The sequence below is a fragment of the Corvus moneduloides genome, chromosome 23, assembly GCF_009650955.1.
Source record: "Corvus moneduloides isolate bCorMon1 chromosome 23, bCorMon1.pri, whole genome shotgun sequence".
Classification (NCBI taxonomy): Eukaryota; Metazoa; Chordata; class Aves; order Passeriformes; family Corvidae; genus Corvus; species Corvus moneduloides.
In genome coordinates this window covers 6,992,421-7,008,249 of record NC_045498.1, presented here as the reverse complement: position 1 = coordinate 7,008,249, position 15,829 = coordinate 6,992,421, and the positions used below count along the sequence as shown (strand labels likewise).

At 58.3% G+C, this 15,829-nt stretch overlaps 2 protein-coding genes across 3 annotated transcripts in view; one reads left to right on the top strand and one right to left on the bottom strand.

Moving 5' to 3' along the window:
• Positions 1-6,740, top strand: part of WASF2 (WASP family member 2) — a 32,224-nt gene extending 25,484 nt beyond the window's left edge. For both annotated transcript variants that reach the window (XM_032132338.1, XM_032132339.1), the window contains 2 exons: positions 1,451-1,971; positions 2,398-6,740. In XM_032132338.1, the coding sequence (XP_031988229.1) occupies positions 1,451-1,971; positions 2,398-2,555 (679 nt within the window). In that variant the 3' untranslated portion in view covers positions 2,556-6,740. The remainder of the gene's footprint in view (positions 1-1,450; positions 1,972-2,397) is intronic.
• A 5,387-nt stretch (positions 6,741-12,127) lies between these two features.
• GPR3 (G protein-coupled receptor 3) lies at positions 12,128-14,758 on the bottom strand. Its single transcript, XM_032132152.1, has 2 exons — positions 14,625-14,758; positions 12,128-14,016 (listed from the first exon to the last, which is right to left on the bottom strand). Exon 2 carries the CDS (start codon positions 13,998-14,000, stop codon positions 13,014-13,016), a length of 987 nt encoding a protein of 328 aa, XP_031988043.1. The 5' UTR covers positions 14,001-14,016; positions 14,625-14,758; the 3' UTR covers positions 12,128-13,013.
• Positions 14,759-15,829: the final 1,071 nt, after the last annotated feature.

Sequence of the window (15,829 nt, the reverse complement as noted above, 5' to 3'; positions counted from 1 at the left end):
TGTTGGGGGTGTCCTGTGCAGAGCCAGGGGCTGAACATGATGGTCCCTGTGAGTCCCTTCCAGCTCAGGCTATTCCATGACAGAGCTTTGCAAAGAACAGCTTCTTTAACCTCTTTTGCTCTGATACGTGAGAAACACACGACGTGGGCACTGGAGATGGAGATGTATTTAAATTTCAAGGACTTGAGCACAGCAGCTGCCTCCTTCCCAGAGACTTGGGTGCAAGTTCAGGTCATTTACTTCGGATTGAATGAAATGGTGACTCCCAGGCACCTCCAGAGATGAGAGTTATGGTCCAGCAGTGGCTCAAGACGCAAAGGGCAAAACAAAAGTAGACTTTTTCTATTTTTTAAAGACATTAAAACAGAGTCAAGAGGAACAAGAGGAAGTCTGTCTGATACACAGGGCTGCTTGGCTTGTCTCCATCTTATCCAAAGGCAGCAATGCTGCAGCAAAGGCTCTTCTGATGTGTCAGAGAGACCCAGCACTGCACTCTGCAGCCTGTGCCTCTCGGGCAGAGCAGACACGAGCTCTAAGATGAAGCTCTCACTGCCTTGTGCAGTTGCTTAGATCTCTGCCCAGCCCCACAGATCTCCCCTCTCTGGTTTTGTTTTGATGGTTGTTCTTAAGGAACCCTGGGAGGTAGATTTGATCTCCAGGAGTCTGTTTTGGATCAGCACTGTTAAAAATGGTGATGTTTTTGTGGCAAATGTACCTTATACTTCTGTCTTGCCATGGAAGGAGGTGTCAGTTTGGCACTTCCCTTACACAGGATGTCACGCTGTCACATGGGCAGTGGGGGCCTTGGGATGAACAGAGTCTCCACAATGGGAGATGCAGTCCCTCATGCATTGGTGTTTTCCATAAACCATGTTGGGTTTCTATGTCCTCTCCTTCACTCCCCACGGCGAGCTCTGAGACATGGCTGCTGCACTGCAGCTCCGAGCCGTGGAATCCAGGGAGGAGATCCATTCCTAGCAGGTGTTCAGAGCATATGCTTTCCTGGCACCCCCGCCCTCCTCGTGGGGTTTATTGCTGCAGGCATCCCTGATCCCTGCCTGGCGTGTCACAAGCCTGACCTCAGCGAGGAGGGGTGATGGCAGGAGCTCTGGAGCCAGGAGGCTGCTCTGAGCTTGGACATGCCTGCCGGGCCTCTGACAGAGGTGAGGTGGCTCATGTTCTTGTCAGCCTGGGAGATGGGATGGAGGACAGCATTCCTGCTATCCCTAGAAGCTTTCCTTTGTTCTGGAGGTGTAGGCCAAAAGAAACAGTGCAAGGGAACTAAAACCAAGGAATCAGGTCTCATGGAAACATCAGTTAGAAGCTGGAACTTGGATTTTTTTTTTGTCTGGACTGCAGCAAACACACATGATTTGCATTAACATTGAGACTCTACAGTCTGATCTGGCCTCAAGACTAATTCCCTGTCTCTCTCCTTCTGTTGCCACAGCTATCCTGTAGACAACCAAAGAGGTTCAGGTTCTGGAGGGCCCAAACGATCCAGCCTGGTTAGCCCGAGCCACCCGCCACCAGCTCCTCCGATCGGATCCCCCTCAGCAGCCAGGCCGGGCTTTGCTCCCCCTCCAGCTCCTCCTCCCCCACCTCCGCTGATGGAAAACAACCCCCCTCCACCACCTCCCATGGGCTTCCCCTCCCCGGGAACCCCCCCGCCACCCTCGCCCCCTTCTTTCCCCCCTCACCCCGAGTTTGCTGCCCCTCCACCTCCCCCACCTCCCCCAGCAGTTGACTATTCCAGTGTTCTCCCAGCTCCGCTGCCGCAGCCGGGTAGTGGGATTGCACCACCCCCGCCGCCCCCTCCGCCTCCTCCCGGCCCACCACCCCTGGCTTCCAGCGGCCTGGACGGCCCCCCGCCCCCTCCTCCACCCTCCGACACCTCCACATCCAAGCCCAAGTCATCCTTGCCTGCAGTTAGCGATGCCAGGAGTGATCTGCTTTCGGCTATTCGGCAAGGTAAGGCTGCGTTTCCACGCCAGCATTCTCCTTTGCCTCTGGAAAACTCTTGGGAACTGTCTCCTGGAAGGAGTGTGACTGCCTTGCTGCTCAAGGCTTGTCCCTTGTGGTCCCTCCTTGTCTGCCCACCCTCATGAGCACCTTGCTGGGTTTTATGCTTCCCCCAACACCTTTGGAGATGGCAGTGCCCGAACTGGAGTGATCCAGGTTTGTTGGGGAATTTACAGCAGTGGGGTTACCCCTCGGAGGGGCACAGAAGGGATTTGCTTCCCATTCCACCTCCCCACCCAGCCTGTCCTGGCTGTCACCATCAGTGTTACCCCAGCACTCCCAGCTTGCCTCGCTCAGAGCACTGTGACAAAGGGAGATTTCAGCGTGACCGAGACCTTAGCATGATGATCCCCTCCATTCCCTCCTTCCCAACAGGCTTCCAGCTGCGCAAGGTGGAGGAGCAGCGGGAGCAGGAGAAGCGGGATGTTGTAGGGAACGACGTGGCCACGATCCTGTCGCGCCGCATCGCGGTGGAATACAGCGACTCCGAAGACGACTCCTCCGAGTTCGATGAGGATGAGTGGTCGGATTAGCCAAGCTCCCATCCCCTCCTTCCCTTCTCTCCTGGGTTCACTTCTTACAGAATCAGGTGGCCAAACCTTGCACCACATCCTTTCCATCCAGTAACCAAAGATGTGCCAAGGGTTTTCAGACAACCAGCAGCATATCTCCCCTCTCCCTCCCCCTCCAGCTCTGGCAGGACTTTGTGCTCTGCCTTTCCAAAAGGTCTCCTCACGGACACTGAGGATGCGGCATTGGGATTTAGCTGGAGGGGTGTAACGGTTGCTTATTTAAAAGAGAGCTAAACCTCCAGATTTTTGATGCCACCAGGCAGAGCACATATAAACCCTCCATCCTGAGGGATTTTTAAAGTAAAGATGGATGATCCTGTTGCGGCCGCATGGCCTTTCAGATGAAGGACATTTTCAGCTGGTTTTCTCAGTGCAACAGCAGACAGTTGATCTGATGGCTCTTCCTTGCCAGTGAATACTGGTAGTGCTGCAAGAAAATGGGCTTTAAATGTCAGTTCTCTGCTGCATCCCACTGTCAAATAATCAGGGTTTTGGCAATGGTGCACAATTCTTTCCCCTCTGACCCCTAAGTATTAATTCCAGATCACCCTGTGTGGGGTGCACTTCCCTGCTCCGAGGCTGCTGAGTGCCTTGGGTGCAATGTAAGGAGGGACTTTTTTTATTTTAGAAGCTGCCTTTACCTTCCTCAAATCTCCTGGACTGCTTTGCCAAGAGGAGACTTGCACAGAGGGATGTAAAACCAGGGCAGGATGCTTGCTCAGCTTCCCACTCCTGGGAAAGCAGAGCTACTGCCCCACTGAGACACATCTGTGGTCAGCTCCGAGCGGTGGCCAGACCTCACCAGGCTGATTTTCTCCAATTCATGCTGAGGTTGTGTTTTAAAATTCCCAATTCAGTGCCTAAGACAGGGAGATGGGGTGGGGAGGGGTTCTCTGAACACCAGGCACTGTGGTGGTCTTTGGCCTGGCCAGGGCAGTTTGAGAGGTGCTTTTTTTAGCGGGGTGACCGTACTTTTAACACAGGGACTTAAATGCTGGTATCGCCTTTGCTTCTTCTCCCTTCCCCCTAGGGAGGGGAGTTTGTGTGCCTAAAAACGTCATGTGTGTGAGCTGAGTTGCCCATCAGTTACATCAGACCTAACTTACCCTAATTTTGTTATTATAATTCATTAGTTAATTTTAAGAGAACGTTTCTTCTCCTCACTAACCCTGTGAATTAATTCCCAGGCTGCTCACTATAGATCCAGTACTGGCAGGGGAAAATGGGGAATTTGAACTAGCTGACCTCGGTTTTATTGCTGTTTTATGTTACCTTACATAGAATATGAGCATATCTTGGAAATCTAACCCAGATACCCCTGATGTGTATTTTAATTTGGACATGACTCAGTAAGGGTCGTGCAAAAAGCAATTCCAAAGCCTTTTTGAGGTTATGGGTCCAGCTGTTGTGGGATGTGTGTCCCACTAAGACCAACTCTCCCATCTTTTTGCCTTTCTTGAAGTATTTCACCAGCCTGTGCCTGTCTCTCTTCCCTGCCTCGCCTCCTTTAATGATGTTGCTGATACCTGGAATGCTGGGCCCTGCCCGAGGTTTGCTGGAAATCCTGCTTGGGAGTTGATTGATGGCTTCAGCTTGTGCCATCGAGTTCTTACTGATTCCCTGTGTGTGTGTGTGCGTGCATTTTAATCTTGGCTGGGGCAGAGAAGGCCTGGAGGATGGGCTTGGGGTGCAGATCAGGCTGGGACCCAGTGAGACCCCAGAGATTCCCTGGATGGCTGCGCCATCGGGCTTTGTCTGCAGGCAGGCTGCAGAGGGCATAGGCAGCAGGGCATCCCAGTGGGCTGGGAACATCTGAGCAGCACTAGTTCCAGGTTCTGGAAGAGGGAACAAACCTCTGGAGTGCAGGTGAGCCATGGTGCAGTGGAGAGATTGGGAAATGCAAAGGGATGGTTGCTGCAAGCTGGGTGAGGGGATGAGAGAGGCACTGCCTCGTTCTGCTGCTCCTTCTGAGAGCATCCTCCTCCGGCTGCTCCCAGAGACAAGTTCCTGGGAACAACAGGCCCTGAGCTAACCCGGGCTGACAGCAGGATCACACAGGGAAGCGAGGAGCCCGCAAATGCCAAACCTGGCTAAATTTGAGATTGCCTTAACTAGACTTAGCCCTTGTTGGGAAAGGGGAGCGAGTCTTCCTGTCGCCTGAAATACGGAGAAGTGCCATATTCCCTGAGCTCCGGTGGATGGTGTGTCAGGCAGGGCCGTGCTGGGGACAGTCCCTCACGCTGTGTCTGTTGCACAAGGACGCTGCTGTGTGGGCACGGCCGCGGGCGGAGGCGGCTCCTCCGGCTCCTCCGGCTCCTCCGGCCTCCTGGCAGCGGGAGGGACGCTGCCTTGTCCCTGCAAGCCTGCTGGAAACACCCTCTGCTCCCAAATCCCATCCCAGGGCAGGAATCAAAACTGCAGGATCCTAAACAGAAGGGTTGTGGACAGGTAGGGAAGGTTGGTTGTTGGAGTGTTTTTTTAAATCTCCTCTGAGTCGGGCTTTTTTTTTTTTTCTTTTTTCTTTTTTTTCTTAAATCTTTGATTGCCAAGCAGGCTTAGCCTGTGCGGGGATCCCTGAGAAACAACTGCTCTAGAGGGACCATCTCTTGAGTATCGTTGCAAAATCGCAAAGCTCTGGGCCACCAAGTGAGCTCAATGTTTTTGAAAGCAGTAGGGGAGGAGGAGAGGTGCCAAAACCAACCTTTGCAAGAGAGAGCAGCTGTGCTGGAAGTGCAGGGCTGCCCTACCACCTCTGTCCTCGTGTCGTGGGCTCTTACTCCTTCCCCCCCTCTTCCCACATGAGGCTGGGGCGAACCTCGAGCGTTTCCCGGAGCCCAGGGCACGAGCTGGTGCTCCCTACGAGCAGCCTCCCGCTCTCATTGCAGCCATTCCGCCCATCCTGGGAGCCGCTGGCTCGGGGCTGCAAGTCCGGGCAGGCACGGCCGCCTTCCCTTCGCTGGTTAAACATTCTCGCGGTGTCCTCGCCCGCAGTGCTTGGCTGCTGCTGCCGGCAGCCTCTCCCCCGCCGCCCCCCTTCCCCTCGCTGGGAAAGCCTCGTCCCGGCTCCCCGGGCTCAGCCCGGAGCCGCCGCCGCAGCCGGTGACCTTCACTGCTTCTCCTCTCCTTATCAGAGCCAGGGAAGGGGCTCGCGGAGGTCCCAGATGGCTGAGGAATCGTGCAGAGTGTCATTTCAGGGAAAGGATAGATTGGAATTTTTTTTTTTTTTTCCCCCACAACGTGAACTTATTTAACGTATTTCTTTTAGAAGTCCCTGCCCTGGAGGGGCTCTGGGAGGGAGCTGCCTGGCAGGGCAGATGCAGCTGCCCCGGGTCAGGTTTCACTGCTGTTGGATTTCGGGGGTGCTTTCTTCTCTTCCTTTTTAAACAAAGCCTTGAAGTGGAAGTGGATCCGATGTTTTTATTACTGTATTAACATTCATTTTAATTCATTTCAGAAACTAACCCATTTTTCTTCCTGATTAGAATGTCATAGAATTAGACGAGCTGTAACCCCTCCTGAAGTGCCTTATTTTCCTACACGATATAAATATATTTATAAGAGTAATTATTCCATTTGTATCTTAGGGGTTTATTGCTGAGCAGGAGATAAGGTGGGAGAGGAGGGATGGGAAGTGCCCTCCACGGACCCAGCCAGGCTGGAGGTCGGAAGGGTGACATTTGATGGATACTCTCAGGGTGCAGGGGGTTCCTCACTTCAGACCAAAGGAGTTTCAGCAGTGAAACTCTACTTACAAAGAAGAAAAAAACGAAAAAAAAACCCAACTTGTGAGCAAAATACTGTAGATTTGTCGGGTTTTTTTTTTTACCCCTGCAAAATAAACACTGATGGCCGGACTCTGCGGGGAGGCAGTGGGTGTGGGGCATCAGAGCCCGCCCCTGGTCCATACTTGCACATCCCAGTGCAGACTCCCTGCCTTCTGTATTCCCATGTAATGTCTGTGCTTTTCCCTGTCAGTTGCTGTATAAGCCAGATTTCCTGCTGCTTTGTTTCGTTGTTTTTAGTAATCAGCTCAGTAACCCCTGGATGAAGATCCCAACTGCAAATATTTTGTAATGTACGTGTATAAAACAAAAATAATAATTTTTTTGATTCTTTTTTAAAACTTGATAAAACCTTTCTATCCAGTCGGTGCCTGTGTGTGTTACTGTGGGGGTGTGAGCCTGGGCCTGGCACAGGCGCTGCAGGGGCTTGGTGTGTGACTTGGAATCATGAAAAGGTTTGGGCTGGAAGGGACCTTAAAGCTCATCTCATTCCATGGGCAGGGACACCTTCCTCTCTCCCAGGGTGCTCCAAGCCCCGTCCAACCTGGCCTTGAGCACTTCCAGGGATCCAGGGGCAGCCACAGCTTCTCTGGGCAAACCTGGCTCGTTCCTGGGAGCATGGGAGGTGCTGGGCCGCCGGAGCCAGTCGTGCCTGTCCTTGTGTCCTCAGTGCAGCTACCAGGGTGTCCCTTGGGAAGCCCAGTGGCCAGGGAGGTGCCGGCTGTGTCCTGCCCAGGCGGAGGCCGAGGAAAGCTGGCGCATCCCGAGCTGTCTGGCAAACACCATCAGCACAGACACCTTTCCCGTGCCGAGGTGGAGTGAGCGCTATTAACAGTGGGAATTTGAGGGTCACAGCACCAAGGAAGCCCCATCCAGGAGCAGCCTCCAGCCTCCCCCCAGCACTCCCTGCCATAGGAAATGAGCCATAGAGCAGAGCTGCTGCAGCTGGGCTGGGAAGGGGCTGCAGCAGCTTTTTGCCTCCATTTTGCAGCTCCAGGTCCCTCGTGCAGTGAATGTGCCTGGCAGTGGTGGCTGCTGGCCCCGAGCTCAGGTGCCTCATCTGGCCTTGCTCTGTGGGGCTCTGTTTTCTTGCTGGTTGGTGAAGAGCAACAAAAGGCTCTGTCCCTGCTGCTCCTCATCCCTGCTTTTACCGCGAGCTTAGCTCTGCCAAATTCCCTTGGCTTTAGGAGACACCGGTGCCTCGCTCAGCAACGCTGTGCCTTTCTTGGCTGACAATGGTCCCTGGCTGCAAAACCTCATTAGATTAATTGGCCTTGCCAGCTCCTGAACAAGCAAGGCCTTTAGTCATGCTGGGGCACAGAGGGCAGGGGAAGGAGGGAGCTCTGGGGCTTCCACACTCCCTTGAGCTGCATGTCCCAGCTCTTGGCTCCAGCTGGAGCCTGGGAGGAGCAACTGGAGCTCCTGGCTGCCTTTGGATGGGTGCGGCCGTGGCCAGGTGGTCCCTCTGCTTTTTTGGGGTTCAGGACAACACGTAGCCTTGTCCTTTTGGAGTGACAGCCCTTGGAAGACATCTTCAGAGTCTGGGAGATGTTGGTGAGTTTTGTGCTGGTTTAACCCCCTAAACAATAGGGAGATCTTAGTCCCAGATCTGCCTTCCTGGGTGACCCTCAGGGCCCTATGCCTCCACCCTCCACAGAGCCGGGGAGCTCCCGGAGGCTGAGGTTAAGCTCGGTGCAGGGAGGAGAAGCCCAGCAGTGATTGATTGTGTGAGCCCCAGCCCCATCCATGAGCAGCGCTTTCCTGCCACAGCTGGGGCAGTGTCTCCACAGCTCCGTATCCTTGGCACACCGACCTTGGCCCCGGCCTTTGATCTCTCTCCGTGCCCGTCTGTCTCTTCCACATGACTCGGCACAGGATCACAGCTGGCCGGGCTGCGGCTTCACAGGAGACCCCATCTCCAAAGACCTATTTAATTTTCTCCTTCAAGGTGGTGTTAGCAACACCCAGAAGATGCTGCCGGCTGCCTTGGACGAGTGGGCTGCGTGTCCTTTCCACCACTGACGTCAGCTTCTCTCCCTTAATTCCCCCTCTGGGACCGCAGCAAGTGCAGGCGCTGCCAGCTCGGATCAGCGTTAACAGCCTGCTCTCCCAGTGTGTGGCAGCGCTCCGCCGTGCCAATGTCACCCCCGACTCGCGCTGCTGTCCCTGGCCAAGCAGCCATGGGTGGTGGGAGAGCACTACCCTCTTCCAGCATCCTGGGAAAGGCCCAGTGCCAGCAGAGAGTCCCTGTTCCTCGCACGTAGGTGTGTGCTGAGATGGCAGCTCAGCCCCTCAGAAATGGCTGACTCCTCTCTCTCGCTCTCTTGCTGCCTGGTGGGTTTTTTTCTCTCCTCCTCCCTGCCTTTGCTGTTGCCTACGCGGTTGTGTGGGGAAGGCAATCGGCTCCCGTGCTGCGGATGGCTTTATCTGTAACTCTTCCATCTGCTCACAGCAGCTCACAAATAACCACGGGGTGCCAGAGGAATTATGTTATTTGGAGCTCAAGTTTCTGCAGTCTGGCAGGGCAGCAGCTCTGCGCCGGGCTCAGCCGCTCTGCAAAGGCCAGCGCCAGCATGGCCAGGGCTTAAGGCAGGAGCTGGGGATGTGGCCAGGGCCGAATTACTCTCCCCATCCAGTTAGACAAAGCGCCAGCCCCGAGCCAGCATGGAAGCCTGGTCCTCTGGGAGCTTCCTGTGGAGAGCAGAGGGTCCTGCTGGCCCCGGGTCCCTGCACAGCCGTGGGCTCATGGCAGGAAGCCGCCTCCTGCATCACGTGTGGCAACAGGGATAAAATGAGCAGCTGCTGACCCCCTCTCCCTGCACTTCGCTGTTTCCCACCAAGCACAGCCCTCTCGGACAGACTTCCCTCCCTGGGAAGCACCATCCGATGCCTGCAGAGCCATGGCTGTGGTGGTGGCCGAGGATGGTGCTCGAGGCCGAGCTGTGCTGGGAAATGCCTCCTGCTGCCTCCGGCATTTGGTAAAACACTTACAGCAGGGCCGTGTTTTCTTCATTTCCTGCCTGCTCCTGCTTCCAAGGAAACAAAATCCCCCAAGCCAGGGCTGAGGTTTCTCATTTAAATGTAACCCAGGCCCATAACTGGAGCTGCCAGCCCTCCCCATGGCCCGGCGGCCCCAGGGTGGTGCAGGGGCTATGTCAGGACTCACGGTCCCATCATGGGCACTCCAGTAAGGCACTGAGAGCAGACACCCATCCCTGGGATGGGGTGTGGGGAAGGGCAGCTCTTGGCTGTGCCCCAGGCAGGGCACTTGGGCTTCAGGGTGCCAGGGGGAGGGTTTGGGTAGAAGCAACCTCCTTCCCTCCTCCCATCTGGCAAAACCCTGGTGGTTTTGGCACCAGGGCTGTAGCAGGGGCTCCAGAGCGGGTGGTTTGGGACCAGCCCTGGCTCTGCTGTGCGTGCTGCCAGCTCTCTCACCTGCGTGGTGGCCAAGGGCAAGTGCTTGGAGCCATATCTGGGCCCCGCTGCTGCCAGCAGGACCAGGGCTGCCCACACTGGAGAAGGGGAGCAAACCCAACCCGCCCCCCCTGCCTGCACTGGAGCGCGGGCAGGGCTTGGAGGCAAGAGCTGCCTGTGCTTGCGGCATCTGCTGAGAGCCTGGGAAGGGCTGGCCCTGCCAGATGTGCGAGCACAGCTGGGGTGAGGCCGTGCCCACGTCTCTTAGCTCATATTTTAACCCCAAAGTTGGGCTGTTGGTCCCCGTGAGCCTCTCCTGCACATCCCTGGCGTGGGGGTGGCTGCTCAGCACTCTGGCACCTTCTTGGATGGATTTGACTCTTTTTTATAGCTTCACTTTTTGCATCTTTCTCCACCAAAAAAGGGAGCAGGCTGCTGTATCTCCCCGCCTGGTGCCTCCTGCTCCATCATCCCCCAAAGGCCTGGAGCAGCCGGGAATGTCTCTGGACTCGCTGGAGTGCTGGGAGAGCAACCAGCCCTGGCAGGATCAGGGTCGTGGCTTCCTCCAGCCCATAAGCTTCCCTCATCCATCCTGGCAGCAGGGAACTGGACGCAGGTAGGAGCCAAAGGGTGCATTTCCCACCCGGGAAGGGGGCACACGGAGCAGCCACACGCTGGGCAGCGGCCACTGTGGTGGCAGCAGGGGACGGGGCTGTGAGGGTGACATTCTTGGGGTGGTGGGGACAAGGATGCAGTGAGGGCTCAGCTCCCACAGCTCCCAAGTTGCTGGTCTTGGGGAAATGCCTTGGCCTGAGTTGTGATGGCTTTTGATGCCACGCTGTCACTGTGGGTCGCCGCCGCTCCTGAGCCCTCTGCATGCCCCGATCAATCGGAAGCTCCGGCACAGCCCTGCCAGGAGCTGGGAAGGGGGGGCTGCAGCCCTGTGCCCACCCCCACCGCCGGCCGTGGTGGGTGGGAGCCTGAGGAGGGGTTCCAGCAAACCTGAACGGTGCTGCCTTTGTGCCCTGCACACCCTGGTGTGTCACTCTGTCCCCAGGGGAAGTGACAGGGACCCCAGGGAGTGGGAGGAACTGGAGGGGCTTGCACACCGTGAAGCTCCCTCTGAAGACATCAGCAGGGGAGGCACGAGGGAGAGAAAAGCTGTTTCAGCTGCCATGTGATGTTGACATAAGAATCACCAGGTAAAAACTGCCCCTGAATACAGCAGAGCTGGGAATTACGGGATTTTTCACTGCTGGGGGACGTAGGCTCGGGAATGATCTCCTGGCTGAGGGTGCTCAGCTGAGCCCTGGGGTGCAATGAACACCTCCAACCTCTGGCTTAACCTCAGCAGGGACAAGGGGAGCCCGAAAGTCCCCATCCCCGGCGCCGAGCCCAGCCCTGGGAGAGCAGGAGACAATCTGTGGGTCCTTCAGCCCCCCCAGCCCCATCTCCCCTCATCACTTGCTAACGCAGCCCCTTGCCAGCGCTCAGCCGGGGGAAATCTTCATTTCCTCTGCAATAAACAGCCCCAGCCCCCGGGGCTGCCACCAGGTCCCCGAGCCCAAGGTGAAGCGGAGCCCCGGGGGCCGCGCACATCCCCCTGCACCGAGCCGGCCCCCGGCGGCTCCTCAGCCCCGGGCTCTGCCACATCCCGGCGCGTCTGCGGATGCACAAATGCCTGTGAGAAACCTGCTGCTCCCTGACCGGGGCGGGCAGGGGCACTGGGGGCTCTGGGGGCGCAGAGGCTGCTACCGGAGGGTCTGAGCTGCCCTAATTAGCTCTGCCATCATTAAGCCCGCCTTCCGTGCGACCAGCAGGCAGCTGGGGCAGCAGGGATGGGTGTCCCAGATCCTGTGTGAGCGGCGACTTTCGCAGCACGGGAATCTCAGTGTGGGGGTGCTGGGCACGGCCCCCCTGTGCCCCCTCCAACACGAGAGGGGCTTGGGGGCAGAGATGGGGCAGAGATACCATTCCTGCTGGATGGAGGGCCCAGGTCGCAACCCCTCGGATGGACGCCCGCCGTGGGAATGAGTCCTCGCCATCCCTGGGTGGGGGAACGTGTCAGATGTCACCAGGAGAGCTGGAGGCAGCCCCTGTGCCTGCTGGGGCTGTGAGGATGAGGATGGTCAGGGGCCTCGGTGCTGCTCCCCCCGGGCCAGCTCCCGCTAACAGGATGTGATGGGTGGGGGAAGCACTGTCACTCGGCATCTCTTATCCGGGAGCAGGGAAACGGAGCAGGGGGGGACGGCCCTGATGGGACTCGGGGACCGCAGCCTTCTCTGCCCCCTCGGGAAACAACATCCCACCCCCTCCCCAGCATCAGACAGCCGCACCTCGTACCACAAATTAATTTATTCCCCTACCAGAGTTGTAAACAAGAAGCAGCCCCCCCACCCTGACCCACCGAGAGGTCCCCATCCAGAGGGGTCCCTGTCCTGAGGGATCCCCAGCCCAGGGGATCCCCATCCCCAGGGTCCCCTTCACAAGGGGCCTTTCACATCCATCTCCCCAGCCCAGAAACATGCAAATCCAATCCCAGTGCAAAGAAAGGCTTTGGTGGGGGGAGCCCTGGGTGCCGTGAGGGGGGGTGGCAGCACACTGAGGACCCCAAAACTTGTGGGTTTGGGGGTGCAGAGCCTCCGGCAGCCCTCCCTCCTGAAGGCAGCGAGCACTAGAGGGCAGCAGGGCCCAGTGCTGGGTGGTGGGAGGGAGGCACAGAAATCAAATTAAATAATAATTTTAAAAACAATAAATAAATAAATGGATGGACGGCTGGGAGAAGGGGGAGGGGAGGTGAGTCCCTCCTCCTGTGGTAACAAGTCTCTCCTCCCCTTCCCCAAATGTATAAAATATATTTTGACTATCTGAGGTAAATAACAAGGTTGTAAAAAAAGCAAGAGGAGGACAAACGTTCCTGGTGCTGCCCCATCCTTAAAAAAATAAAGCATCGTAAACAGTTTTAAAGAAAATATGAGGATCACCCCCCTCTCTCACGCATAAATATAGATTATATTATGGATAAAAAATACATCTTTCTCTCTATTCAAAAAGTGGAAAAATAGAGGAAAAGAAGGGGTTGTGCCCAAAAAGGATGAGGCTGGGAAGAGCTGCTTGGTTCCAAGAGCTCCTGCAATGTGCCTCTGGGAATGAGAAGGGGGAATCAAAGCAAATCCCCCGACTGCAATCGGTAAGTGAAAGATGGGGGGGGGGGGGGGGCACATCAGACGTCACTGGGGGAGCGGGAGCGGAAAGGCAGCGTGGAGGAGAAGCACCCGCAGCACACGGCCCACAGCACTTTCTGGATCTCCTGGTTCCTGAAGGCGTAGATGACGGGGTTGAGCATGGAGTTGTAGGTGGCGGGGAGCAGGGTGACGTAGGTGTAGAGGGCCGGGTAGCTGTAGTCCCCCAGCAGCCCGTACACGGCAAAGGGCAGCCAGCAGGATGCGAAGGTGCCCAGGATGACGGCCAGGGTGGCGATGCCCTTGCGGGTGGTGACGTAGTGGGCGCTGGCCAGGAGGTGCCTCTGGACGGCGATCTGGTGGGCGTGCCGGCACACGATCCTACAGATCTGCACGTACAGCTGGAGCATCACCGCAAACACCGCGAAGAAGGAGACGGAGAGGATGACGAGGTGGTTCTTGGTCAGCGGTCTGACGATGCTGCAGGCGGAGGGCTCCTTCAGGCAGTTCCAGCCCATGACGGGCAGCAGCCCGTAGCAGATGGAGGCTCCCCAGGTGAGGATCAACATGATGTAAGTCCTGGTGACCGTCCTCTCTGAGTAGTAGGTCAGGGCATTGTAGAGGGACAGGTAGCGGTCAATGGTGATGGTAAGCAGGCTGCTGACGCTGGCCGTGAAGGAGGTGACCAGGAGCCCCACGGTGAGCAGGCTGACCGCTTCTGATGGGATGAAGTACACAAAGGCAAAGTGCAGGATCAACCCCAGACCCGCCAGGAGGTCGGCTGTGGCCAAGCTGCCGATCAGGAGGAACATTGGGGCACGGAAAGTCGGGGTGTAGAAGATGACCACCACCACAACGGCGTTCTCGCAGGAGATGATGGTCCCCGAGATGGAGAGGACAACGTCCCACGGGTTCAAGGCGAGGGGCTGCACCACAGACTCCAGATCCAAGGAGCTGCCACTGCCATTCCTGGCTGAGAACCAGCCTTGCTGGCCTTCGCTGGAGTTGGGGGGCTCTTTCTCCATCATGATGGCGGAGGATGACCTGCAAGAGCAGCCCCCTCAGTGCCCGCTGTCCACGAGCTGCCCCTGTGCCACCCAGATGGGACAGCACTGCCTCCCCCCAGAAGTTGTCTTCAGGAGGGTGGGCAGAGCAGTGTGTATTGAGGGGGTGCTCGCTGTTTACTCTAAGGGGATTTTTCTGGATGAGGTGGTTCAGTTTTAAAACAAATAGGTGAATAAAGGGGAGGGAACACACACACACACACTCAACAGCCCTGCTCCTGCCTGCCTTAGCTGCTGGGGGTTGGGCACTGCATGATTTTGATGGATAAATCCAGGAGAGCAGGACTGCCAGGGGAAAACACCCTCCCCCGCGAGGACTTCGGGGCCAAACTGAGGGGATCCCAGGCAGCAGGTAAAAGGGGTGACCCTGCCCCCCCCGATCAGCACTCCAGCGGGAACGGACACACTCCCATCCGCACCATGGCATCCCTTCTTACCGTGGGGGTCTACCCCTCCCCGGGCGGGCAGCAAAGCCCCTGGACGGGCTTTGGGGGGCACGGCCGCCCCTCGCCACCCTCCCCATAGCGCGGCGCTCTGCCGGAGCGGGGTCCCCCCTCCGCCGGTGCCCCCCCGGTGCCGGGCACTCACCTGCCGGGATGCTGGGCCCGGGCTGCGCTGGGCTGCCCGGCTGGGGCCCCGCTGCCATGGGCGCCGCCGAGTTATAGTGACCGAGCGGGGCCGGGGGGGCCCGGGGGGCTCGGGGGTGACTCACGGCCCCCCCAGCCCCGCTCGCCCCGCTGTGACGTCAATGGCGCGCCGGAGCCAATCAGCGCCCGGGCGGGCAGCGCGGGAGCGCGCGCGCCGCATAGTAATCGCAGCTCATTCATAAAAACAGCCCCCCCACGCCCCGGCCCACGCCCGCTGCACGCCCCCCCCCGAAACTCCCACGGCACCCGTGGGACCCCCCCCACGAGCCCGGGTCACCGCCGTGCTGCAAGGGAGGGAAGCCTGTATTGACTCGCCCCCTCTGCCCGCAATGCGGAGGTTTGGGGGCTCCGCTGTGGAGGGGGCGGCCCGGGGTTTGGGGGGGGTGTGGGGTGGTCGAGGGGGTTCTCTCCTGGCCCCGCACAGCCGGGGTGCCCAGCGCCCTCCCCTCTCCCGGTGGGTCCCCGCGGCCCGGCTTTCCCACGCGGGGCTGAATAATTCATGGCCAGGAGAAGCGGGAAAGCCGGGCCAGGGGAGCTGCGGGAAGGGCTGGCGGGGAGCCCTCCCCCCGAGAGGAGGAGGAGAGGAGGAAGGAGAAGCCTGCGCTCCTCGAGACTCTTCCCCGCGCCGGTTCCTCGAAGCCCAGCGCGTTTCCCCGGCGATCTGTTCCCGCCGAGGAGAGAGGGGGTCTGCCGGGACCCCCGCGGGAATCGGGAGGCCCCGGTGGTCCCGGGCACGGCTGCGGCCGCCCCCTCGGAGCCCGGGCAGGGACCGGCGCCTCGGCCTGGCTCGGTTCGGTTCGGTTCGGCCCAGCCTGACTGGCCCCAGCCCCGGGGGGACGGACCCGCCGCAGCCCCGGGAGGGGTCGAAGTGTCCCGGGCACGGGGCTGGGGCGGGGAGAGCGGGCAGTGCAGGGTGTGCGGGGTGTGCAGAGTTCGAAGGGTGCGCGGGGTGTGCTGTGCACAGGCGGGGGCGGTCACACGGTGCGGGCAGGTGTGTACGGGGTGTACAGGGTGCGCAGGTGTGCGGGGTGTGTACAGCGTGTGCAAGTGTGTGCAGCCGTGCACAGGTGTGTGCGGGCATACAGGTGTGCGCAGGGGGTACCGTGTGTACAGTCCGTGCAGCCCCGGGTTTCCCACGGCCGGTGG